Source organism: Sinocyclocheilus anshuiensis, unplaced genomic scaffold (assembly GCF_001515605.1).
Source record: "Sinocyclocheilus anshuiensis isolate Anshui unplaced genomic scaffold, SAMN03320099.WGS_v1.1 scaffold734, whole genome shotgun sequence".
NCBI lineage: Eukaryota > Metazoa > Chordata > Actinopteri > Cypriniformes > Cyprinidae > Sinocyclocheilus > Sinocyclocheilus anshuiensis.
In genome coordinates, this window is record NW_015544176.1 from 116,877 (window position 1) to 142,827 (window position 25,951).

The 25,951-nt window shown below is 37.5% G+C and overlaps 3 protein-coding genes across 4 annotated transcripts; all 3 read right to left on the bottom strand.

Moving 5' to 3' along the window:
* Positions 1 to 134: 134 nt before the first annotated feature.
* On the bottom strand, positions 135 to 2,980 carry LOC107696203 (ADP-ribosylation factor-like protein 4A). Its single transcript, XM_016496439.1, has 2 exons — positions 2,832 to 2,980; positions 135 to 2,223 (listed from the first exon to the last, which is right to left on the bottom strand). The coding sequence occupies exon 2, from the start codon at positions 2,083 to 2,085 to the stop codon at positions 1,480 to 1,482; it is 606 nt and encodes a 201-aa protein (XP_016351925.1). The 5' UTR covers positions 2,086 to 2,223; positions 2,832 to 2,980; the 3' UTR covers positions 135 to 1,479.
* A 4,621-nt stretch (positions 2,981 to 7,601) lies between these two features.
* LOC107696204 (adseverin-like) lies at positions 7,602 to 16,690 on the bottom strand. Its single transcript, XM_016496440.1, has 16 exons — positions 16,452 to 16,690; positions 13,599 to 13,753; positions 12,977 to 13,138; positions 11,754 to 11,903; positions 11,438 to 11,530; positions 11,199 to 11,331; positions 11,026 to 11,114; positions 10,276 to 10,491; positions 9,748 to 9,884; positions 9,561 to 9,651; positions 9,224 to 9,394; positions 8,799 to 8,976; positions 8,544 to 8,665; positions 8,265 to 8,342; positions 8,029 to 8,089; positions 7,602 to 7,782 (listed from the first exon to the last, which is right to left on the bottom strand). Exons 1-16 carry the CDS (start codon positions 16,642 to 16,644, stop codon positions 7,610 to 7,612), a joined length of 2,202 nt encoding a protein of 733 aa, XP_016351926.1. The 5' UTR covers positions 16,645 to 16,690; the 3' UTR covers positions 7,602 to 7,609.
* A 2,464-nt stretch (positions 16,691 to 19,154) lies between these two features.
* Positions 19,155 to 25,625, bottom strand: LOC107696205 (transmembrane protein 106B). 2 transcript variants are annotated; one of them, XM_016496443.1, is made up of 9 exons: positions 25,546 to 25,625; positions 25,400 to 25,404; positions 24,000 to 24,216; positions 23,796 to 23,859; positions 23,470 to 23,629; positions 22,172 to 22,312; positions 22,022 to 22,071; positions 21,872 to 21,925; positions 19,155 to 20,409 (listed from the first exon to the last, which is right to left on the bottom strand). In XM_016496443.1, the coding sequence occupies exons 3-9, from the start codon at positions 24,202 to 24,204 to the stop codon at positions 20,280 to 20,282; spliced, it is 804 nt and encodes a 267-aa protein (XP_016351929.1). In that variant the 5' UTR covers positions 24,205 to 24,216; positions 25,400 to 25,404; positions 25,546 to 25,625; the 3' UTR covers positions 19,155 to 20,279. The 2 variants fall into 2 exon arrangements, with proteins under 2 accessions (XP_016351929.1, XP_016351928.1); XM_016496442.1 differs by lacking the exon at positions 25,400 to 25,404 and having other exon boundaries at positions 24,000 to 24,213.
* Positions 25,626 to 25,951: the final 326 nt, after the last annotated feature.

A 25,951-nucleotide genomic window follows, 5' to 3' on the forward strand; every position in this document is an offset into this window, starting at 1 on the left:
CAGTATAGGTGTGTGTATTGTAGGAGCTAGACGACATATGATGACGTGTGACGTATAGTAGTGGTGTCCCAATTCTTAGGGGAATATTTTCACCCCTACCCCTTGACACTCTGTTTCAAGGGACCAGGGGAAGGGGTAGGCGGAGGGGTAGTTGAAGGGGAAGGGGTATAAAATAGAATTGGGATTGGGGCTAAGTACATCCTGTTTGGTCCCATGCCTAGAACAGGACGTGTACAGCTCATGTCATGTTACCTCTTTTGCATGTCCTAACGACTCTAAAGGAACAACTTTGGTAACTCAGCTATAAAATGCGTCAAACGATTATCAGACTAAAAATGCAATTAGAGACATTGTCAGGTCATAAACTTTGATAATTAGCATGAGTTCATCATGCAACAGATAATAATGAGGACCCAAAACCTATTATCTTTAGTGTAGTTGTGGATTTATTCAAAGTATACAAATTCTGACACATAAATATGAGCATCCCCCAACACACAAGCACTGAGTGACAAACTGACACATTTGAGTGTGGAAGTGGATATTAAAAAAAAAACGCTACATTCGAAGTAATACATTACTTCTTTTTTGTAGTATGATAAACTCTTTACAAAAAAATCAGATGCTGTAAGTTCATAGTTTAGAAAAGGGAATTGCTAAAGTGCATTTAAACATCTCTTGTCCTTCAGGGAAGCACACAATGTGGGTTCAGCTAGAAATGACACCAGTAGTCCTCAAACTTGGGAGAAGCTACTGCACCAACATGTTGAGAAGGATAGTATACCTTTAATCTCTTACAAATCTTGACAATCGCCACATTCACCTGTTGAACTACTTTAGTGGTTACCCTTCTCCATGACTCCAATCTGATTTAAACATTTGTGCCTTCCCAAACAAGTGATCCATAAAGCTTATTCTGGTTCCCCTGACCACCGGGACAACAAACACCCAGGGAAAATGACGGTTGGCCATTCTGGATAAAACCAATGGGGGGGAAATACATCACCTGAATGTATACATTGGATTTTTCATGATGTCCATGGCAGCTTTGGTAATCAATCCCTCTGTTTCAAGACTTTACATGAATGCTAGGATACTAGGATATGTGTAACACTGCAGACGCAAGGACAAAGACTTCAGGGATCGGTCTTTGTCATTTACAAGTTCATGTCCAGTGTTGTCCTTCATGAGAACTCAATGTACCACAAGACCTGTTGACATTGTGTAACACGTATTGATGTAAATGTTCCATGTGATCGTCCCACCGCTGCTACAATCCAACAACCAAAGTGGTAAATCAATATTGTCCTCTTGCGGTCTCTGAACTGTATTTATCCAGAACCATCTGACTGATAGAACTCAGCCCACGGAAACAATAATTCCAGGAGTGCAGGGGCCACAATGGCCCATGGCACGTCACCAGCAGAGCCATCATAGAGGCCTACCACCACATCCAGCTCACATCCCATCACCAAACAGTCATCTTTTCCTCTTCTGCTGCCTCATCATCTTTCTCCGCTTGTTGATCATGGAGTGGAGACGTTCCAGGCCTTCTTGTAGACCTTCTCCGATGATGGCACAGGCCGGTTGGAGGTGCCATGGTGTATGAGAGCTGAGCTCGTTCAGTGCCAACATCCGTTCAACCTCACCTAGTGGCAACGCGCTGCGCAGGTCCTGCTTGTTAGCCACCACCAACACAGGCACCCCTTGGTTCTCCTGTAGCCGTGTGATCTTATGCAACTCCGTCTTGGCCTCCTCCATGCGCTCGGCATCTACTGAGTCCACTACGAACACAAGGCCATCGGCGCACCGCGTATAGGAGCGCCACAGAGGCCGGAGCTTTTCCTGACCTCCTACATCCCAGAAATGAAAGGCTGCAGTCCGGACTTTCCCACCGAGAGTCACCTTGATCTTCTCCGTGTTAAAGCCTTTGGTGGGAACAGTGTTCACAAACTCATTAAAGCGTAGCCGGTACAATACGGTAGTCTTACCGGCACAGTCCAAGCCGAGAATAACAATGTGCAGGGCCTGAAAGGATGGCAGGCAGGGAAAGATGGCATGGGGCTCTGATAATCCATTCCCCATCTTGTTCCGCCACTCTGATGAGGATGAAAGCGAATGCGGAGACTCAGGAGACCAGGTGTCGCCGCTACTACCGCTGATGCTTCACCAAATATTCACAAGGCTTCTCTCATTCCCCTGAGAAGCTGCTGCTGCTATAACCTGAAACCAAGTGAAAAAGGAGATGATGCAATGAGGCCAGCAGTGGAACACCATGACACACACTCAGTTTTACAGCTCTCATTTACTTGGCTGTTCATTCTAAGTCATTCAGTTCCAGTGACGGTGAATGAAGGATGAAACAGCAGGAAGCCCATTTGCACATGTAGCGCCACAGGGGCACCAGAATTACGCAGCGGTAAAAAATCCTAGTGCGCAAAGGCTCCTGTCCATCTATTCTTGCCATTTTATTGTTCAAAGGTAGTTGCCAGTTGCAAATAGAGAAAAAGCACAATCTGGTCTATGAAAACGGGGGAAACATGAGTCTGTCGCAGATCTCTATGGCCATCTGTACAAGCGCTTAAGGAGGGGCTCATCTCCATACATAAATGAATTTGGTAATCATTTTCTCCCAACAAGTGATTCAACATGAGAATCATTATTATTTTGTGCGCTAAAAAATGTTTAATGGGCTTCAGAACGCTAGAGATTCATTAACAAAATAATAAAGTTACTCTAAATTACATTATTACACAGACTAATGTTATTTTTCTACAATTTAAGCTTTGTAAGCACCCGCGTATGGAAATAAAATCGCGTTCGGCACCCACCTTATTTAGTGCGATCCTTGCGTTACTCGTTAGATGAACATGTTTACGACTATTTCCCAAATATTGTAGCCATTCAGATCAGCTGAGCCGACAAGTGTATCCACTCCCTGTAACAGCGCCTGTTTCACCGACTGTACGGCGGTGCTGCCTTCCACTTCATTCTAGCAGGCTTGGCTCCGCCCACTGTGTGGAACAACGCGCTGATTGGTTCAATTTAGTGAGCGCGTGTTATTTTCCTTGGAGTTTGATTGGTGAAAAGTCAAGCCTATCGTCTTTTAAGACACACCTCTCCGTCACCTGTTCATGTCGCTCAAGGCGTTTAAAGTTTGAGAGACGTGCTTACAGGTGAGCGTTACTAGGTTATCAGTAATTCAATTATTTAGCGGGAAAACTAAAGGATGGGTGTGCAGGTTTTGTTTCAATGCATTATTGGGAAATATCCACTTCATCCAATAAGTTAATGTTTTATTGAGTAGAACACTGCTGAAAAGATTCAGTGGGAATGAATCATTCAGACTAAATCACGAACCGATTCAGTCCGTTTTGTTAACGCGTTTGAGCCATTCATTCAAAAGAACCGACTCAAAAGAGTTATTCACGAAACGGACATCACTGGTTCCGATTATAACAGATTATTAAATAGACAAAATATAGAAAACACATGATTGGTGACTATTTACGGGTGGGGGGGTTGTCTTGCTGCTGAATTTTAACTTTAAGAGAAGTAAAGAAAAGGTCAACATGTATGAAATTAACTGTGTGGCAATAAACAGAAGTGAGCCAGCGCTATCAAAGAAAGGAGGTGTATCAAAGTGTCAGAACAATTAGCGGTGCTATCAAAACACAATCAGCCCGTGATTGACGTGCTGTCAGTCATTTACACCACACATCTATTCTTACACCGGAGATCTACTCAATACCCTAGACTGCCATCATGATTGCCCGTCTTCAAACAATCGTTCGTCTGATCTTCTTAATAAACTAGTCAATTCAGTACAAATTAGTCTATCACTTAAAAAGATGACACTAGAACCTCATTCCAGTGTTTAAATGTCCATTGGAAATATGCATATTCAACAAAGATTGGCAAATACACGAAATGCGTTTCAAAAATCATACATGAAAACTAATGATTGTTTTAAATGTAATGTTCTTACAACCAAAAATCTGAACTTATTTTAAGTAAACATATACAATTTTTATAGATTAAACAGCACACAATATGTGAAACCTATAGTTTTTTTTTGGCGCCGCTACTACCGCTGATGCTTCACCAAATATTCACAAGGCTTCTCTCATTCCCCTGAGAAGCTGCTGCTGCTATAACCTGAAACCAAGTGAAAAAGGAGATGATGCAATGAGGCCAGCAGTGGAGCACCATGACACACACTCAGTTTTACAGCTCTCATTTACTTGGCTGTTCATTCTAAGTAAGCATGCTTCTCTCTTTGCCATTCTAAAAGGCACACGGCTTCAACCTAGCTGGGTGTCATTCAGTTCCAGTGATGGTGAATGAAGGATGAAACAGCAGGAAGCCCATTTGCACATGTAGCTTATGAATTTCCAATGATGGAATTTGTGCTTTAAACGCATAGGGTTAAACGTTTTGTTTCACTTGTGCGCCATCTTGTGGTATTGAAAGTTATTGCAAGTATTATTCCTGGTCATAGCTGTTACCCAGTGGGGGAAAAAATGTAAAATGTGAACTAATGTAAAATATTTTAGGATGTGAATCAAACAGTCACTTACTAAAAACCCACCAGTCACCAGTGATTTATATTTATATGAGACAGAGCAATCTTTTGTGTACATGTGTGGCTATACTAAGTGTCCTCACTCACGGTGTTCCACCCCTCACCTGTTGAACACCGACTATTGAGCCAGGGACCTCACGAGTTAAAAATGCTCATAAATGTTCCAGATGATGTTAGTCTTTAAATATAATGAAGTGTACAGGTGAGGGTTAGTTTAAGGGGTAGGGGCCAGCAGGGCAGGACTTAGGGGGGTGGGGGCCCCTGGGCTTGAGGTTATGTTTGGGCCCTATACCAACACTACAAATGCCCTCAAATAGAACATCATTATGGAATAACACAAAATACACAAACATATGCTTTGAGGTTCATACATAGTACAATTAATATGCAACATATCTAGGCTATAGTCAAAGTTTAAATGTAATATTAAATATTCATTATAATATAATAAACAGGATGTGTTCTCTCAGTTGAGAGATCAAAACCCTGAAATAACTTTGAACAACAACAACAACAAAAAAAAAAAAGCCAGAGATGTTGGCTTATTAGTATTATAAAAGTCATTGTCATATTTGTGTCCTCTTATGTGGGGTTCTTATTTAATCAATAAATTCAATCGAATAAAAAGACATCCTGGCTATTAACAATCAAATGAAATCACTATCAACAAAATTCATAGATGGATTGTGCATAATGTTAAGTTTAAATATAACATTTTATTAATGTAAAAATATTAAATGATTGCAAAAATGAAATAAGCTACTTTTTAAAATATGAAACTTTAACCGCCAGTAGGTTTTTTGACGGAGCAAAACGGAATTTTGTGTCTGAAAGTTACTCTGCAAGTTGTTGTTTATTGTACATTTGCCATCTTGCAGATATTCGAGGGAAAAAAATAGGACTCTTGTTTGTGTGATAGGCTAAGTCCTATATCATAGGCATAGCTATGTTATAAAAACAGAAATTCATTAAATTGCTATTTTTTTTTTTAAATCATTTTGATGACATTTCTGCCCCACTATGTGTAATGGCAGTGAGATGGGAGAGAGTGCCCAAAACTCTTCAGATCGCATAATTTAGTGGAACATTAATATAATATAAAATCATCCTCTGTAAAAAATGAGGCATGCACACATGAGAATTTATCATTATCTTTCTAAATGTGCGCTCTTTTGGGCTAAAGGCTTAATGGAGCTGTTTGAAGTAGCCATATGTTCACAAATTAATCAGCGCAGTCGCGATTCAGTACGTATGTCCTTCTACTATGTGAAATAATCATAACTAGCCTACCAGTTTATGCTGTTTGATTATGGCCTCAAAGGTAGTAGTTGGAAGCTGCCCCAGCTGCGGCTAATCATTTCTGAATTCTGACTGGCATATAACGATCAAATCAAACACGTAAACGGGCAAAGGCGGGGCCCATGGGCTGCAGCCCACTCAAACCCAATGGTAAATCCGGCCATGGGGGTCAGGTTATGATTAACCTTGTATACAAACAATGGTAGTCTATGGCTGCGTTTACACTGCAAGTCTTAATGCACAGATCCGATCTTTTGACCATATCCGATTTTTTTGGCACGTCTGTTTACATTCACTTCAGACACGACTGGTATCCGATATCTGTGTTTTAATCCCCACCCAAAAGGATTGTCTGCAGTGATCGCTTTACTGGTAGACCCTCGGGTTTTAAATGGCCGTTAAAATTATTTATATAATTCACTTGTTTGCAATGCTTCACAATCGCTCGCTCGCACGTGGTTGCATGCGTTCGTTCTCTCTCTCCTTAATTCGAATTCATTTCAATAAATATAATCTTTATTTCACTAAAGAATTCCACCTCTAACGAGCTGTTGATAAAATAGTCTGACAAATTAAAATTACCGTTATTTTCCGGTCTTTATCCGTTCAGTCCGATTTTGTGCTGCAAAACATCCATGACAGCCGTTGTCATGCTGGCAAATAATAATGGCCATTCGACGTGAATTATATAAATAATTTTAACGGCCATTTAAACCCCGAGGGTCTACCATGTGAATAGTAAAGCGATCACTGCAGACAATCCTTTTGGGTGGGAATTAATGTAAACACAGATATCGGATACCAGTCGTGTCTGAAGTGAATGTAAACAGACGTGTCAAAAAATCGGATATGGTCAAAAGATTGGATCTGTGCATTAAGACTTGCAGTGTAAACGCAGCCTTTGAGATGTTCTCACTAGGTTAGTGAAATAATATGATTCCCGCCTTCTTTAATGACTTTAATTACGAGTGTATCATGCACTTGACCCAACTATTTGGCTGCCCATGTACAATGCATTATCATTACATATTTAACCATTGTTCCAATATTGATTGAGTAATTAATTTTGAAGATCCCTATGTGCAGGCTGATTTTAAAATAATGTTGCAACATTGTATCCTACTAGGATCAAATACTTACAATTTGCATGTACCAAATGAAGTAAATATTTACAAATAGTTCATTGGGTGTCATGAATCTTCACCCTGAAATTTGCGTTTCTTAAGTGCTTGTATGTATGACGTGTCATAGTAGTACCGTGGTGCTCCTGGATGTACCAGTTGGTACATGAATTTTAGCAACATGGTATTATCCACTTAACCATAGTATTTCTACGGTATTTTTGTGTGTCTTGGTGGTCAGCAAAACTACAACATTACATTTTGAACGTTTATTTTGAAGTATTACTTGTGTTGTAGTTCATTTTTTGTCTCTAGGGGGCTCTTGTGTACTGCATTGACTAAAACAAGACATTTTTGAAAATGTGAATTGATTCTTTTATTGTACGATTTCAAATCATGCTTACAGGAATCCAGAGCAGACATATAAATCTGTGCAAACAAATCAAAGAGAAATACACAACTTTAAGATCTGATGTATATTGAGTAACTTTACATGTTGGACATGATGGCAGATTTTTAGGCTTTATAATGGAATAGTCCAATAAACAAATTTTTCTGTTTTATCATTCCAGTCAAGTCTATTGACTTCAGGGGTTTCAGGATTTCACTTAACCTGCAGTGATTTCACTGCTCTTGCCATGAGGTCACTGTCCCACTGAGAGGCATCCCACCCCAGGAACCAGCCGGTGAAGGTGGGGGGCTCGTGTCCCTGCTTTACCACCACAACAGGTGTCCCCTTGTCCCGTCCTGATGGGTCTGTCTCAATGTAAGTCTTTGCTTCAAAGGAGCAAATACTTATTCAAAAAGCTGAATTACTATATGTATTAGTTTACAAAGAGAAGACATCATAAAAAGACTGATTTTACATAGTTATGTTTAAAATGTATCTTTTACTTTTGCATGTGAGAATAATGTGGTTTATTCAAGTATGCTGTTAAACCTGTTCACATATAAAGGGGTTTCAGTTTGTATTCAAATTATGTAGAAAAAAGTTTTAAGGAATGTGTGCCTAAGGCATCTCACCGGATTTTACTGACTCATTCCTCTCCACCTCATTGGCATCCTTTCCAATCCACACAAACACCTGAGAGATGAAATCAAGAATCAGTGGCACGTAGCACACGCTAATCCATGAAAGTCAGGAGATATCTTTAAATACTAAAATAAAGATTGTCAGAAATCTAATCAGAGATGACTGCTGTCCTTTGAATCTTCAAGATAATCTCGGAGGAAGACATAAAGAAAGATAACTCTCTTACTTGATCCCAGACATCCAGTAACATGACATCATCCTCTGCCAGGTCATCTTGGTTAAACTCACCAGGTACTTCTTCAATCTATAGTAGTAAAAATGCATGTTTAGTGTCCAAACAGCAGTTTGCCTGTATGTAGCAGTATCTGAGCAGTTAGCACAGGAAGCCAAGTCATGTTTTACATTTTCAGCATAGTCTTCAATGCAGAATTTGTATCGAAAGCAAAAGCCTAATGTGAAACAGAACTGGACTTTGGCTCTCTCTTATCAGGTCTAGGATACTCACAATGAACTTTCCAGTTTTGTTGGAGCAGGCGAACAGGCGGGGAGGATGTGCTATAGTTTTGCTCTCCAACATCTCGGACGTCTGATACTCCATCTTTCCACCCAGAGCTTTCCAGAAGTCCACTTCAAATGGGAAAATGAGCAACAAGTATGTAAAAGTTAAAAGATGTAAACATCGTTCCACTCCTGTCACTTACCAGTGTGTGAGTATGAAGTATGAAGAGTATGAATTGAGTCTACTGCACATTGCCCGTACCTGGCTCATTTCCTTCAGTAATTGGCTTGATTTTGCACTTCAGCTTCTCACTCATGTATTTCGCCCCTCGTTCCTCTTCCTCACTGGCCCCCTTCCCTTTCCACAAATACCCATCCCCTTTAGGCAACTTCAGCAGGTAGGCATCATTGCTGTTCAAACTTGTTGCTTTAGCATCTACCTGTTAGACCACAAACCAACACTCTCTAAGGACATATCTAAACTGAAGTTACACTTAAAAATAGGTCAGCCTAACCAAAGATGCTCAACGCTTTTTTGGAAAATTAAGCAGATCTCCACCATCTTGGCCTAAATGATCTGCCAGTGCTAACCAGAATGACTTGGATAGTCAACCTCAGCTCCACCACATGGTGGTCTAGCTCATCAACCACCTAAACCAACTTGGACCAGCTAGTACTACTACTCGCCTCATAAATCCGTGTAATGGTGCCCAGGTTCTTGCGCACTTGAAAGAGGCGTGTTGGAGGTGCTGGTGCCTGTCCTCCCTTTCTAGAAGTCCCATTCTTATACACGATCAGAGGCTTGCCTTTGAAGAGACTCAGCAAATGAGGTGGTTCCTTTCCTTGAGTCACTCGCACCTGAATGGACATGAAATGGAACAATGGTAAGATAACAATACCAGTCTAGTTGTGTTTTCTTCTAGATTTTCAATCAGGGCTGCAGAGCCCATCTTATCTAGTCAGTAATCCAGACCCAGTTACATTCAGTAAATTAGTATATAGATCAAATTCAAATCCCACTCACCTGAACAGCATGTCCTCCCAGCGAACGGTCCAGTTCAACAGTGAGAAAGGCTGAAGCTGTCAGTTCATCTAATGTGCTGCTGGAACCTTGCCTGAGGGTGAAAGCATAGAGCGATAAGCCATATTTGACTCTTTTTGTGTATGATTTGACTTCCCCTCTGGAAACTATCTACTTCTTTGAGGCTTACCAGGTGTAAATGATTCCTCCCTTGGTGTAGGTATATAAAATGATATAGCAGTCTCCTCCATAGAATTGACCGTATGTCTCTCGGTCAACGGGAACCTTGGTATCACCTGTAGTATTACCACACTCCACCCTCCAAATCTGTGAAACAAGACCAGATTAAGAATATCTGTAAAGCATATTCACAGGTTGGAACAGTTGAACAGATAGAGATGAAGCACAGCACACATAGAAGTCAATTTCAAATCAAGCAGCTTTCTCTTGGTCAGTACGGTGAATCTGCATGACCAACTTGAACCTGTTGCAAAATCTGCATGGTGACAGCTTAAAATTGCACTTTTTTTTTTCACTGAACAACGGTAAATGTGACCACACCTTTAGAGAGCAAAAGTCATTCAGCAGCTTATCAGAATTTTATCTTCTAGTTTCAATTGAGAGTCATTTTGAAAGTAAGATGCTCATTTGTGCCTATGCCAAACGTCAGCAAAGTTTAACTTATACAATCTCTGATCTCTTGTACGCAAATTGTGACCTGTGTTTTTCCAGTGCCGTTGTCAACCATGTTGTACTGAGCAGCCATTTGATGGGACTTGTGCAGCTTGGAGGCATCAAACTGTTCTTGTTCAATCTTGGCGATCCGCTCAGTGACAAAGACTCTGCCTAGACCCTCAGCCTGGTCCTTGTCTTTCCAGCTTTTAAAGAACTGCTTAAAAATGGGCGTCTCTCCACCCTCCGGAAGGACCTGGATCTGTGTACAGGGTGAAAAGACCTGGGTGACCCAAAAAAATACTATACATTTTCCTTGTCAGAAAAAAAAAATGTGCCAAAAATTTTATTCAATTATAATGTAACAATTATCTACCACAAAAAGATGCATATTAGTAGGCCCAATATGTACCCTAAGTTACTACTGTGAACCTTTTAGAGCAGGGGTGTCCAATTCTGCTCCTGGAGGGTTGACATCCTGCAGATTTTATCTCCAACCAGCTCCAAAACACTTGCCTCGAAGTTTTTATTGAGTATGAAGACCTTAATTAGCTGGTTTAGGTGTGGAGCTAAGCTCTGCAGGACAATCGCCCTCCAGGAACAGGTTTGGACACCCTTGAATTTAGGGGTAAATAAGGTACAAAATTGTCCCTTTAAGTGTACTGCTCCATAAACAAGCTCTTGTACATTTTTTGCATATTTTGTTTCTGCCAGTTTTGCTATGGTGATTCACTCATTCAGGTGAATGTAAATGATAATACAGCAAAACATATACGCATATCTAATGTTTCTGAACCTGGGTATTGGCAGGATATCCCATCTGTTTAATGAAGCCCTCAGCTGTTTTCATGGCCTCCTTCCTTTCATTTGGATTTGCCTTGCGGCCTAGATCATCAAAAAATAAGCTCAAGGAATCTCAGTAAGATGGTTACACAACCCCTTCATTTAATGGCTTCAGTTTACTAATACCTTTCCACACAAAGATCATTTTGCTTTTTCCATGGTCCAGAATGAAGCATTCCTCAGACAACAGGTCACTCTGGTTAAACGGATTTTCATCTGACACAAGCGAAACTTGCATTTTCCCTGTTGCATCTGATACCTGTAAAGTGCAATTGTATTGAAATAATATTACATTTCCATTGTGTGCATGTGTCAATTGAATTTGCATATAGATGAGTTAAAGTGAAGTTTATAGACTTGTTTACCATGTAAAGTTTGGCCATTTTCCTGTTTGACATGTCTGCAACCACATCCTCATTATCGTCACCTTCAGGGATTTCAGGCTTCTCACCAAGAACCTGTGATGTGCAAAGACGAGGTATAAAAATGTCAAACCTTCCAGCTAAACCTGATATCGTACTGCCTATAGCAAACATTAGGTTAACTGTAAAATAGTTAGTGGTGAAAGATCAGCTCTATCAGTAAAAGTAAGCTCTAAAAAGTTCTTCCGGATGGTTAAGATTGGGTTGCATGCAAATTCTTTTTTACTTAAGATGTTTGATGGCCATTTTTTTTTCATACCTTCATCATCTCTGCAGGCTCCTGTCCTTCCTCTACAACCACCAGCTTGGCCCGTCCGCTCCTCTCGTTGTCTCGGATACCAGTAGCTACCTGTGCAGCCTTGAGGCGCTCAAACTTGTTGCACTTAGACCCACACCATTGGTAGATCACCTAGTTTCAGAAATTTTTAAGTGGTGGCAATCCTAGCAATATGTGCTCATGTTTGTTACGGGTACAATAGCAGACTTCCTAGGAAGACATTTGCCTCTGTTTTGTTCTTGGCAATTATGTTGGTGACAAGATTTCTTAAGAAATCATTTTTGTCACCTCTACCTTTAAAAATGCTACCATATAGTTGTTTTTACATTTTGTCATTGTGGAATGGTATCAGTCAGGATTTGTCTGTTCTGTTTATTTGACTGTGATCTGTAAATTCCTTTGGAGAAGTGAGAGAGTACAGCATTAAGTGTGCTGTCAAATACTTTAGTCAAATGGTATTGTCACATTTAATCTTCCTGCAAATTATCCTATGTAACTAATGGTCAGTAAGAGCCTGTTAATAGCTTAAAAGATGCATCTGTTTTTAGGTGTGAGACGTGGTTCAGCCCTTGTGCTCTCATAACATTTGCTCGACACAGTATGTTGACAGTCAAGTAATTTGACAGCAATCCAATTATCAAACCCACCCAAAGTGCATACAGAAAGGATATTAAATACATGCTGCACAAGTGAACCAGCCAGTTATTGTCTATGGAAAATGAAGTGTAACATATGGCATTTCTTATGGGATTCTATCTGGATTATGTTAACTGTGAAAGGTTTGAAGGGTTGAAAGGTTTGTATTACTCAAAAATAATTATGAATTTGGTAAGTCATTTAACAATCAAAGGTGATTCCCCTCCTTCTTAATTAAGTTATCAGTCATCATTTACTGCATGGTATTTTGCAGTGATTTTGAGATTTTTTGCAAAAAATTACTTAAGGTTTGCACAAACTATTGATTTCAGAAGGTTTGGAATACAGTGCATATGTCATTATGGATGTGGATCTCTTTTTGTACAGTGTACAGTGTAGATATTTTGCTAAATAATTCCATGGATGTTCCACATAAAAAACCAAAGTCTAATCATACATTTGGAGTGACATGAAAGTGAATGGATGTTGACAGAATTTTCATTTTTAGGTTAAATAATCCTTTTAAAAACACCTAACACAGCCATTTGTATGTTTGTTGCAAATCTTACCGCTCCCAGATCAACTATGAAGCAGTCGCCGTTGTTGAAATTGGCCCAGGCGAGAGGCACTTCTGTGGCCCGGACAGTGCGTCTGCCCTTGATGTGGAAGAGTCGGCGGGCACTAAGATCGTTAGTGACCACGTGATGAAATCCTGATGCCACACCTCCGGTCTGAGGAGGTAGGAAAATATTTTTTACAAAATTCCTGCTCTTTCTTCTTGTTTTTCCAATTTTAAACCCTTTCCATTTATAAACCCGCGAGTCATTTTCATTCTGAGGCCAACTGCAACACTGAGGAGAATGTCCCCAAACATGTGCTGTAACACAACATCCCCTCAGACCACATGTTTAAGTTTATGTTTCTGAAAAACATAAGGTCCTATGTACAGTAGGAAGGTATTGGAGTAGCTTTACACTGTGAAGTTTAGGAAACTTTTTCTCAATTTGCAAATAAATACAGCAGCAGCTGTCAGTCTTTCCATCAGTTTAAACAGTAGCTTTGTGTTTTACCTAAGACAAACCCGAAGTAAAGTGAAGAATAATGATATGCTGTTGTGAGTAAGTGGAGCATTAAAAACTAAAAGAAAAGTGTTGTGAGAGTAGGTCTAGAGGGTTAGAACTCGTCTCATACCTTATATGTGATCCCGCCTTTGAAGTAGCTGGTGAATTTGATGGACTCAAAACCCTGGATTTCACGGTACTGGACCGGTTTTCCCCTCAGGTAGTCATCCATCTGAATGGTAAAGATTGCTGCTGCTGTACTTTCATCCTGGGTACAATCCTTACCTAGAAAGAGAGAAAAAAGGATCACCTACTTCTGTGGCCTATTCATCCTTTTTCATTCAGGTTAATAATTAAGTGATTGTTTTTCTTTTTTCTTTTTTCTTGTACACTTTCAGCTCATCAAATGCATGAACATTGCATATGCAAATCACATAGAGCTGTTTGTTTTCACAGTTGATGACGACTGATATTCAAAGTGTTTATTCTGTTTACCCAGCATACATTTTTACTGTTTAAAGCCTGCTATATTAGCTGTTGCCTGTGACCATAGATGTTGTCAGAGGTAAAATGCCCGTTCTATGCAATCTGCTAATTTTGTAGTAGGCTTTTTAGGGTAAATGTCTTATAAGACACGATGGGCAGAAACATCAAGGAATCCATCTGCATTGGAAGTGGTTAATGACTTATAATGGAAGCCGTTTTGTGTGTGCGTGTGTGTGTGTGTGTGTGTGTGTGTGTGTGTGTGTGTGTGTGTGTGTATGTATGTGGTTATAGCCACAAATACACTCAAGGCCAGAACATCTCAGTGATATTGACAGTTCTGAAACATCTAATGGAGTAGAGAAAGTGCTTTCTCTCAGCAGTGTAAGGAAACTGTATTAAGTACACGTGGTTTCTGACAACTAAATGGCTTCTATATTTCTGTGATATTTTTTGAGAAAACTGGTGACATTAACATAACTTTAATGTCATATTTTTCATTCTCATCTTCATGAGTTTCCTGTTTTCTGTTCTTTTGCAACTTGACCACAGAAGTTGGTTTTTGAAATTGATGTGAGAGCTTTTTAAAGCAACCAGAGCATGTATGCCTGAGGCATCTCCAGTAAAAATATAAAAAAACAAAGCCCTCCAACACAAAAGCATGACTCAGATCAATGGCAAGTGAGAGTGTGCCATATTTTAGTAATGTACTATTCATGATTTTGAAAATCACATGACATTTTGATGTTATAAAAAGGTCAAATTATATGTTATTTTAAGAGATTTATTCATCCAGACCTATGTCACATTGAGGGTCTGCATCATTTCATGTAATAAGGCTCTTCAAAGTATCAAACTGAATCTTAATTCAGAAATGAAAATCATGCTCATCATATATAAGGTGTATAGATGAAAGTCCAGTATTTATATCAGGTGAACCAGTACCTGCTTATGAGAATAAACTTTACAACCATCATAATTCTAAAGATTCATTTAACAAAATGTGATTATTTTAAAGGGGGGTGATTCTTTTCTATATACACTGTATATTCATGCAGTTGCATCTGGACTAATCTACCACAGTTAGTCCCATAGAAATTTAGCATTAAAACCTTTTCTGAGGACATAAATACACTTGTACATGATTAATAGTAGATGAGATACTATGTCAACGCTTATTTTGCATCAATATTGAAGATCATAAATTAGGTTGAAAATATTTCAGCTGCAGCTGAAAAAGGTGATTCAATAAGATGGGTGGGGTTGAGGTTAAATTAGGTTAGGTAGAAAATGTATATATAACAAAAAAAAACGGGGAAAAACAATTTAGGGGAGGGTAATGTTATATGGAGATCTCACTCTCAATCAGTTACTTCATGCAGCAAATCCTTCACTGACACATGGTTTACCCATGTGACTAACAAGGAAACCTTTATTTTGAGGGGACAGCAAATTTACACTGTTATACAAGCTGTACACTCACTACTTTACATTGTAGCAAAGTGTAATTTCTTCAGTGTTGTCACATGAAAAGATATAATAAAATATTTACAAAAATGTGAGGGGTGTACTCACTTCTGTGAGATATCTGTTTCTCTCTTAATATCATTTTTTAATATGGATTTTAATTTTATATTTTCAATTTATATTAAAAAAATTTAATGTCTATATAGTTTTTATACATTTATATTTCACTTTTAGTTATTTTTGCATGTATTTTGTATTAAATATTTCAATTTATACTTTATTTCAAGTTTTTATGTGATTATTTGTGGTTTTAGTTTTAGAAGCTCATACATATTTTATCATATCATATCTTTTTTGTCATATCATTTTAATGAGGTTACTATTATTTTAAAATGTGAAAATCATTCAGTAGATGTGTTTTAACATTTCAGTGGTCGATCTTTACAGAAATGATAGAATTTATTGTCACTGAGCATCAAGTTTCATTTTAACTAAAAGTGAGACCAGTAAACAATCTGTGTTCAAAGGAATTTTCCAAAACACTTTAATTATAACTTTAGTCTAATCAATAGTATTTGTGGCATGTTGTCGAGTACCACAGAAAATATTTTCTTTTACAAGGAAAAAAAAAACTGTTCCACGTTCCACGTTTACTCAGTTTATCTGCTGGCGTGTTTACAAAGAGCACATCTGAGTGTCATGTCAGCTAATTTGCCCTAGTCTTTCCTCAACTTTTTAAGTGACTTAGGTTTTGGTGTTTGTTTTTTCAACTAACATTAAAGTAATCATACAGTTCTGGAATAGTTTGTGAATACAATTTGACTTTACTTATACCCTCTTGAACATTAAGGAACTATATTAGTCAAGCTAGTGAGATCAGTCATTTTACTGTTTAACTGCAGAGTCACATGCAATATTAAGTAATATAAAATATTATACATAGTACATATATAAAAAGAGTATTTAAAACATAAAAAAAGTTGATTCAAAAGACATAAGCTCTTTTATAAATGACAGGAAATCCGCTGCTTACCCAGCCAGTAATGCAGATGATAGTAGCACGAGTTCTTCTGTCTGATAGTGTGGAGCACCAGGTAGGCATCACCTATATAGAAGCTCCCGTGTAAGTTTTCAGGCACAGGGACCAGTTCCATCTTTTCAATTCTCCAGCTCTGTAGACCGGAGCGCTGGCCAGCCTTCTCAAACTCTTTGTGGTAAAGCCCCATGACTGAGAGAGGTCAGATGCAGATTTGGTGAGAGACAGACAGTGTACTTCAGTGGTCTGACGGCACTGAATCAATAACAGTCATATGCAGATGTCTCCAATGACACTTTAAGTGGGCGTGTTCAGGAACACGGTGAAGTAGTTAAACACGCATAGATAGAGAGAGAGAAGCATAAAAATATATTGAGTAATATACAGTATGTGCTATTGTTTTATTGCATTTCCCTATTGCAGTTATTTTCTTTTGCTTTTATCAAACCATATTAACTTAAATATATGCTATTGTTTTATTGCATTTTCTTATTGAAGTTATTTTCATTTGCTTTTATCAAACCATATTAATTAACTTAAATGACTCTATGATGAAAATGAAATGAACAGAAAGTGCTGTCTGAAGTGGTGTGCCAAAACTCTGAGTAGTAAGAGTAAACTAGAGGACATATGACGTTTGTTCCCCTAATGTAGGGGGATTTAATCTAAAATAGCTAAAAAAAAATACATTAATTTATTTACATTTATAGATAAGTGTCTACTATTTGGAATAGTAAATATGCCAAAGGATTTACAAGCCATTGGACACCCTACAAAGGTTTGATAGGGTGCCTGCAGGGCCTGTACATTACCCCATTTTTTATATTTAAAATCTTGTTATGCATTTCCAAGGAAATTTCTCTGGGTGAAGTTTGTGCCAAGCTGTACTTTACACATAGTTTAATCATGACAACTCTCGAAAGATTTAACATGGTGATAGACATGACAATGTTAAAGGGGTCATATGATGCTGCTAAAAAGAACATTATTTTGTGTATTTGGTGTAATGAAATGTGTTTAATATGATTTTCAAAAGACAAGTTGCTGTCTAATATAACACCCAGATTTTTGACTGTAGAGGAAGTAACAGTACAGTATATGTATATGTATAGAATTATATGTAGCCTAATTGCACCACAGAGTTCAGTTGTCTCCTAACTTGCAGTTCTGTCTCCATGACAACCATCATTTGAGGGATCTGTGCTTTGGACAAATCTGGGTCTCTGTGGATCTGTGAATGATAAAGCAAAACCTCGTTCCTCAGCTGAAAATTTGATCATGTGATATAAACTCAGCAGTGCATTATGCAGATCCTTGCGTAATGAAAAACATCACTCAAGGGGCCTGGGGTGATACTCATAACTCCCTCTTGTGGCAAAACACAGTTAAAAAAGTCAACTGTGATCAAATGGGAGGATCACTGCAGGCTGCAAAGAAATCATACGCCTCACTTTCAGGTTGTGATTTCTGGCTTGTGTTCATATACCATTTGCATCTAGCGAATGAAGATAAACTTGTGAATCTCTGTAAAAATTTACCAGTGCCTATTAACAATTCTGCAGTTTTGAAAAACCTCTATTTAAAGAGACGAGCGACTGCGACATAATTATAGCAAGTAACTGAACAGAATCACGCCTCTTAATGGCAGTTCTGTCTCCATGACAACTGAGTAATTTGTCACTGTACAAGCTCTAAATAATGGTTACGGTAAGTGTTGGGGTTATGAAATAACACTAATTAGACAGTGGGTTACAATAGCCAATCGTACATGATTGCTTTATTGTTGTCATGGTGAAGCATCGGAAATGAAAATCTCCTAATTACGTGGAGTTATTTGTGCACTTCATTACATATGTTGCTCTAACATTACTTGTCAAGTACATACAGGTTTCCAGTCTTAAAATACTTTTATAGAGAGAAATAAAGTGTAGAATAAGTGCATGCTATTCATTTATTTATACAAGTTCTTTCTGGTTCTCGAATCTGATTGGCTGAGAGGTCTTTCCAAGCATTAGATATACACCCAATATGAACATGGGAACCGTTTCTCCATTTGTATCACTCCACTTCATCGTGTCATATTGCTCGTATATATAATACACGTTTATATTGTAAAATGGTAGCATTAAATAGGTTTAGAAATTGACTTTTAAAGGTGTTTTTAATCAACCCTTACGAAAAATAAGTTTATTCAAGTGTGCTATTAGTATACTTCTTTTAAACTAAAAAAAATAGGAAAGTATACTTCTACTTCTCAGAAATGGGCTTTATGTACTTCTCAGAAATATACTTAAAATGACATTTAAGTATACTTGACTTATACTTAGAAAAAGTCTAAATATATTTTAAGTATACTACTTTTTGGTAAGGGAAGTGCTTAAGCAAGAGACTCAAGGTTAAGGTTTGCAGCGCATTTCATGTTTTTCAAAAAGAGTTAACGTTTCAGGTTATTTCCTCTGTTAAATTGTTTACTTTGTCTTCTCAGACTTAGTTCAAAAATAAATGGTCCAAGTTAATAAAAAAAAATGAATGTAGTAAGTGTGTATTGTGTGCCTTCATATAAAAATATGAATGTATCTTAAATATACAATGACGTTTCATCAGGGCAATATTGTAATAAAATAAGAAAATACCTTTACACCTTCTAAAATAAATTTGTTGTATTTGTAATTCTTTTTGTAATAAAAAAATAGACTCAAGTGACTCAAAAGAGGTTTATTTAATGGAAACCAGTCAGCATCGTGTTATTTCAGTGTATCTCTAAAGCAGTCCAAACCACTTTTCTCAAAAATCACAAGTGTTACATATAAACACGTACATCACCAGTGGCTGTTATGAACTGCATAAATGCCACGTCATGTTAGCAGCCACTTCTATTACAGAGGAAAGAGGCCATCTTTAAGCAAAAATAATCTGTGACGCTTTTTTTCAACATGATTAAAATGTTTAAAATGTAACGTTCCATTCTGAGAAATGTTAAAAATGTTATCAAAGTTCTCTCGATCTAAACATCACATCTAGTGAACATTAGGGAATCTGAGGGAATGATCATCTCATACTATCCTCCATTGTTCAAGCAGGCGGATGTTCTCAGATTACAGTGATTGTTGTTCCATGTAATTAGCGTGTTATCAGTTTGCATTTGGAGGCAATTTCTCATGGAGAGATTGACAGATTAACAATGAGAAACGTTGCATCAAAGTCCAAACAAAATAAATAGATTGAAGCATTTTACTTTTACCAACTTGTGCGCTATATACACTGACATCCCCTTAGTAGTCTCTAAATATACACCCCCTCAGAAGGCAGCGTCATGTAATGCCACCTCCGAGTCTGAACCAAATCTGTGGAACGAGGCATTAACAGGAACCCATTCTTCTAGAATATTTCCATTGCCATAAACTCCTATTAGGATGTTTGGGTTAAGACTGGTCCCATCACTGAAACTGTAATGAATATCAGGTTAGATATAGAAATAAAAATAACCCAAAGCACAGTTGGTCATCAAATATATAATTACATCACTTTAGAGAGGATTTAAATAGGTAGTGCTTGAAAATAAGGGAACTTTGTCAAAAAGGAATGTGCAGCGAACAATTCAGTTTGGCAAAGTGAACTGGAATGAGAATTACGAGACCTCGCAATGTTCATATTGCTTGGAGAACATGGACAATAAAGTGCATCATTCGTGAATTGCAAACAGCCTGACATATAGTGGTTAACTGGCAGAAGTGCAGTAAACCCTCAACCAGTTTTGCCAAAACAGTGACACATGGAGTGGAGCGGTGAGGGACAGGGTGATGTGTTACACTATCAGGCTCAGCTCTAGCCTCCCAAAGGGGTATTCAGAGTGTACTCATGCAGAGCAGTAGTGTTTTCTCCACAATCCACATACTGGTACATCTCCTGTGACACCTGCTCAGCATGGCCAAAGTACACGGTAGTGACAGTTATCCTGCAAAGCAACAAGCCAAGTTAGTAACAAGTAAACCAAGCTCATTAACCTGATTGCACAACAATTACTCGAACCTGCTTTTCCTGCGTGAGCACCATTGCTGAACATGTTTTGTGTCCATAGTGTTAAGACATATGCTTATTTCATTTATTTTATAAATCTACTTATATAATAATAATTTATACATTTATAAATGTATTGTTAAATATTTCCATTCCATTTAATTTAAAGGGGTCATATGATGTTGTTAAAAGGAACATTATTTGTGTATTTGGTGTAATGAAATGTTTTTATGCGGTTTAAGGTTCAAAAAACACATTATTTTCCACATACTGTACTTTTAGGTAGGCGTGGTTGACTCTTAACTTTTATAAAGAATATCTCTTTGGATTTGAGACTTTAGTCTTTGCAACTTTACAGATCTTTATGCACCAAGAGCTTGTAACACTCCAAAGAGAAAGGAACAATTTTGGGTGAACTATCCCTAATAAACCTTGTCAACAAGAGATACTGCAATTGATCATGACTTTTCATTTGTCTGCATTACTGATGTCAATGAATTTATATCAGTAAAAAACATTGGATTTCAACAGTGTCTGTCCACTTTTTCAGTGGCCTTGGTTCTGGAAGTATTTTTCCCATTCTTTTTTCTCCACAGGGATTTTTAAAAAGTTTATGTTAAAGAGTTATAAACCATGAACCAAACCAACCAGCTACAAGGTGAATCACATTGTTACAAACTGAAGCTAAAAAGTATTTGAAAATCAAACAAAAAGACAAGACTGTATACTTGACGGCTATAATGAGGGAGAGAACTACAATCTCATGAAGAGACTAACAATCAAATGAAAATGGCAGCTAAATACTAAAGTTAAAACTATTGATTTACTGGATAAAACTATTGTTTTAAAAATGTTCAGTGAATGTTCAAAAATGTTTAATATGCTTATATATGTGACCCTGGACCACAAAACTAGTCATAAGGGTCAATTTTTCGAAATTGAGATTTATACTTAATATCCTAATGATTTTTGACATCAAATAAAAATCAATAATTTTGACCCATACAATGTATTTTTGGCTATTGCTACAAATATACCCCAGTGACTTAAGACTGGTTTTGTGGTCCAGGGTCACATATACAAATATCTATGTCGTTTGAGAGCAACTCTATCTAAAGTGAAAGAGTTCTTTTGATGTGATTCTCTAATGTGGAGATTCTGCTGAATCATGGATAATATAGTTTTCCACTTGGAATTTTGCTGTTAAACACAATTATTTAAAAACTAAGTTAAATTAATGTGGGCTGATGGCTTCAACAAAAGCATGTACCACTGATTAACAACCTTGTAACTCGAAGTAGTTCTGTCTTGAAATGTTTACAAGTTATTGTTAAAAATCAATCCCCTTGTTAATGCCCAAATACTTCAAGTAAAGTACACATGTTTTGCACAATACTTACTGCATCATAACCACAATGTTGTGCACCTTGATGCTCTGCAGGGTACAGTAGTCACTGGAAAACAGAGGAAGTTGAAAAGGTCTGCCAGGAAAAAAATATATATATTTATTACGCCTTACGCTTTCATGTATGAAAAGTGTGTAAACTTACTACATATAGCTCATTTCATCTGCAATAGTGGTGGGCACCATGTAGTCAATCTGGCAAAAAAAACCAAAACGGAAGTATTACAAAATACTTTGTTTATATATGCTAAAAAAACATGCCTATTTTTAACCGCTAGTGCAAATAAAGCTCTACCTGCTTCATATCCAGAGGGCCAATAGTGGTTATGTTGCTAATGCGGGTTTTTCCAATCACAGTCTTGGAAAACTGCACCTGGGCTGTGATGTTGGCCACGTCCACCGAGTAATAGTTGTTGTTAGTAATATTCAATGAGTTCTTTAAAAGAAAGAAAGACAAATAAACAGGCTGAATTAACAAAGCTAAAGTACAACTTCAAGGGTTAAAGGTCAATAAAGGCTGGAATACACTCCAGGACTTTTGCCCCCGTTTACAGTATGGAGTCAATGCTTGCTGCCCAAAGTCAGAACCAGTCTGCAGATTTTTGGGCAGTCAGAGCTGGCAGATTTCTTAGAAAACTGTATAGTGTATGATGGGCACAGACTCTGATTTTATAGCTTCAGGCTATGAATCCATTCATTCAGAAGATATCAAAAGTTTGATATTTAAAACCAATTTTAGAACACATATTGATTTCATTTGTCACACATCTGGATTCATAGGAGGCACATATCCAATACCACCAAAACTATTTAGAACAGAATATTTAATAAATAATAGAACAGAATCTTTAATAAAAAATCAAATCTTTTACAGAAAATGCAATATAACAAAATCCTGAATAGAGAAATCAGAATCTTTAGAAACAAACCAAACGGAAACTTTAGTAGAGAATCAAATACAACAAAACCCCTTTACAGATAAGTGAATAGAATAAAATTGGTCTTTAACGGAATCTTTAATTGAGAACCGAATAGGCCAGAGTATTTAATAGAGAATCAAATAGATGACCAGATGTCTTCCCAAATCGTCCCATTTTCTTCTTGTTTTTATTCGTCGACAAAAATCTCAATAGATTTCCATTAGTTTTTGACATTAAAAAAAATTTTTTTAGCTTCAGACTGTGATTCCATCCAGTCAGGAGTATATCAGACATGTTCAATATTTTGAGCCAATTTTAATACACATATTGTTTGTCATGCGTCTGGTTTCATCGGAGGCACAGGTTTCATGTTTTTGCATGAGCGTCTTGTGTTTGGTACAACCTGAAAGTCTGTTAGTGTGTGATCCTCACTTGTTTTTTTAGTGTATGATGCCCAGTTTTTCCTCTGTAACCATTTTACAAATTTGCAAATGTATGACTCTCAGTGTTTTACAATTCCATTAAATTGAAATTCATTCCAGCCAAATGACAACCAAATTGTCTTTTTTGGGATCTCTCAATTTTCCTCCTGAACCAGATACAATGTCAAACACTTTTAAAAGCATCACTTTTGTCAGGTGAGTTCAGTGATAATTGCTCTGCAGGAACTTACAGTGACATTGAGATACACAATGCGTTTGCTCTGGTCATAGGACACGTAGACAGACTTCACTCCCACATAGTTGACATCAATGGAACGTGGGAAAAGGAAGAACACAGCCAGGCTGGAGAGCAGCAGGCACACAATGACTGAAGCAGTCACATACAGCTTGCTGTGAGACATACATAACATAGATTTAGTCAGAGAGTTCAATCAGTATTCTATAACATAAAACAAACGCAAGATCTTTAATAGCTTCACGAAAGGATTGAGACTGGAGCACTAAGTAACTGGTTTAACAAAATGCATCAGGATAAAAATCTTTCACGGTTTCTTACGTTCTCCTGGGTCTCAGCCTCTGGTCGCTGTATGGGATCAGGGCCACCAGCTGATTTTCTTGACCTGCATACACATGTCACAGTGTGTCACATGGTGTACATTTTTTTAGTGAGAGATGACATTTCAGATTGGGTTACTTTTAAACATTTCAATTAACAGGAACTCTCTAGACGAAGTGTTCTAAACCGAGTTTAAAAATGTACCTCGCGGGATCCTTCCAGTGCCTTGGCATGTGGGGCAGGTGACGCTGTCTCGGCCAGTGAACTCCACGTAAGGGAACTGAGACACGTCTCCCCCATTCTTACTGTCATCAGTCTGCATGGCGCTGTATCCGGGCGATGAAGTCAGGCTGTCCTTACACTCATCATGACAGGTATGCTTCGGCAGGTGGGAAAGAGCCTTCCCCATTTTTTACACCTGGTGATAAGAGCAAAGTTTTAACATGGGTGAAAAATGCATATTATATATATGATAAAACCAGGGTTAAAATCAGAATGCCTAGAAAAATACTCTGCATATCCAATATCACCCAAACTATTTAGAACAGAATATTTAATAAAAAAATATATAAAATATAATCTTTAACAGAGCATGTAATATAATGAAACCGTAAATAAAGAATCAGAATCTTTAGAAACAAACAGAACGGAACCTTTAATAAGAATTAAATAGAATAGAACCTCTTTGAGAATCAAATACAACAGAAACTTTTACAAAGAAGTGAATAGAATATAGTAGAACTTTCACTCAGTCGTGAACCATAATAGAATCTTTAACAGAGAAATAAATAGAACAGAATCTTTAATTGAGAACCAAGTAGACCAGAATATTTAATAAAGAAACGAACAGAATGGAATCTTGAATAGAGAATCCGAACAGAATATCTAATAGAGAAACGAATAAAACAGAATCTTTCATAGAGAATCAATTCGAATAGAATCTTCAGCAGAGAATCAAACACAACAAGATTCTTCAACAGAGAATCGAATAGAATGGAATCTTTAAGAAAGAATCGAATATAACAGAATCCTGAATAAAGAATCAGAACAAAATATCTAATAGAGACACGACAAGAACAGCATATTATTTAAAAGAGAATCAATTAGAATAGAATCTTTAGCAGAGAATCAAATACAACAAGATATTCAATTGAGAATCGAATACTTTAACGGATAGAAGAATAAAAAATAACCTTCAACGAGTAATCGAACAGAATAAAATGTTTAATACAGAAACGGAATAGATTATTTAACAAAGAAATAAATAGAACAGAATCTTAATTGAGAACCCAATAGTACATGACATTTAACGATCTCAGATGAGATTCCTTATGAAAAAAAACAAGATGTGAAACCTAGCAACACTTCATATCATTATACGGATAACTGTATCTTATACAATAACGTTACATGGCTGAAACGGTCATGCCTATAAGAGAATATAACGAAGAAAATAAACACGATGTCAGCAAGTCCCAGATCAGACGTCGATCGGGCTTATGTTTCAGAAGAATGTCCGAAGTAAAAATAAATAAATAAATACTAAAAAATGATAGAAGGCCATTGGTAGGCCTGGACACATGAGTTCGTACGCGAGCATCGCTAATGACTGGTTGGCTAAAAACAAAGCTAAGGCAAAGACGCAGCAGGCTAGTTTGCTCGGAACCTCTTGATAAATGCAATGCCTAAGATTAAAATGGGCTTGCCTCATACCACATATGAATATTTCTGTAAACGATGCTGTTCTTACCTCAATGAATCAATGTAAGCGCGGTGGTCATGCAGTTGTCGTGTATCTTTTGCACTGACATGCGCAGTACGTCGTTAGACTGGACACAAAATACAGCGAAGGCTTAAGCTCATGAATATTAATTATTTATAAGCCATCAGACAATAATTGCTTTGCAAATTAACAAAACTTTAACAACGTATGTAAATGCACTTATATGATATGTAAACATTACCATAGGACATGTGTGTGTGTGTGTGTGTGTGTGTGTGTGTGTGTGTATTGAAGACTTGAAGACCCCTGATGTGTGGAAAACACAGCCTACATGGGCACATAACACGTTTTCATACCTTTACAAGATTTTAAAAAGAATGCTAAAAATTACATATTGAAAATAGAAAATGACGAAGCTAAAAGTGAGTTGTGA

What these genes read in the sequence shown, in the direction of transcription:
- LOC107696203 (XM_016496439.1), bottom strand. Translation starts at nt 2,085, where the DNA reads ATGGGGAATGGATTATCAGAGCCCCATGCCATCTTTCCCTGCCTGCCA.
- LOC107696205 (XM_016496442.1), bottom strand. Translation starts at nt 24,204, where the DNA reads ATGGGGAAGGCTCTTTCCCACCTGCCGAAGCATACCTGTCATGATGAG. An exon ending in CACTGGAAGGATCCCGCGAG is followed by an intron (nt 23,860 to 23,999) that starts GTACATTTTTAA and finishes ATGTGTATGCAG; the next exon opens with GTCAAGAAAATCAGCTGGTG. An exon ending in GATGAAATGAGCTATATGTA is followed by an intron (nt 21,926 to 22,021) that starts GTAAGTTTACAC and finishes TCTGTTTTCCAG; the next exon opens with TGACTACTGTACCCTGCAGA.
- LOC107696204 (XM_016496440.1), bottom strand. Translation starts at nt 16,644, where the DNA reads ATGGGGCTTTACCACAAAGAGTTTGAGAAGGCTGGCCAGCGCTCCGGT. An exon ending in AAGGCGGGATCACATATAAG is followed by an intron (nt 13,139 to 13,598) that starts GTATGAGACGAG and finishes CTACCTCCTCAG; the next exon opens with ACCGGAGGTGTGGCATCAGG. An exon ending in ACGGCACTGGAAAAACACAG is followed by an intron (nt 9,885 to 10,275) that starts GTCACAATTTGC and finishes CTTGTTTCACAG; the next exon opens with ATTTGGAGGGTGGAGTGTGG.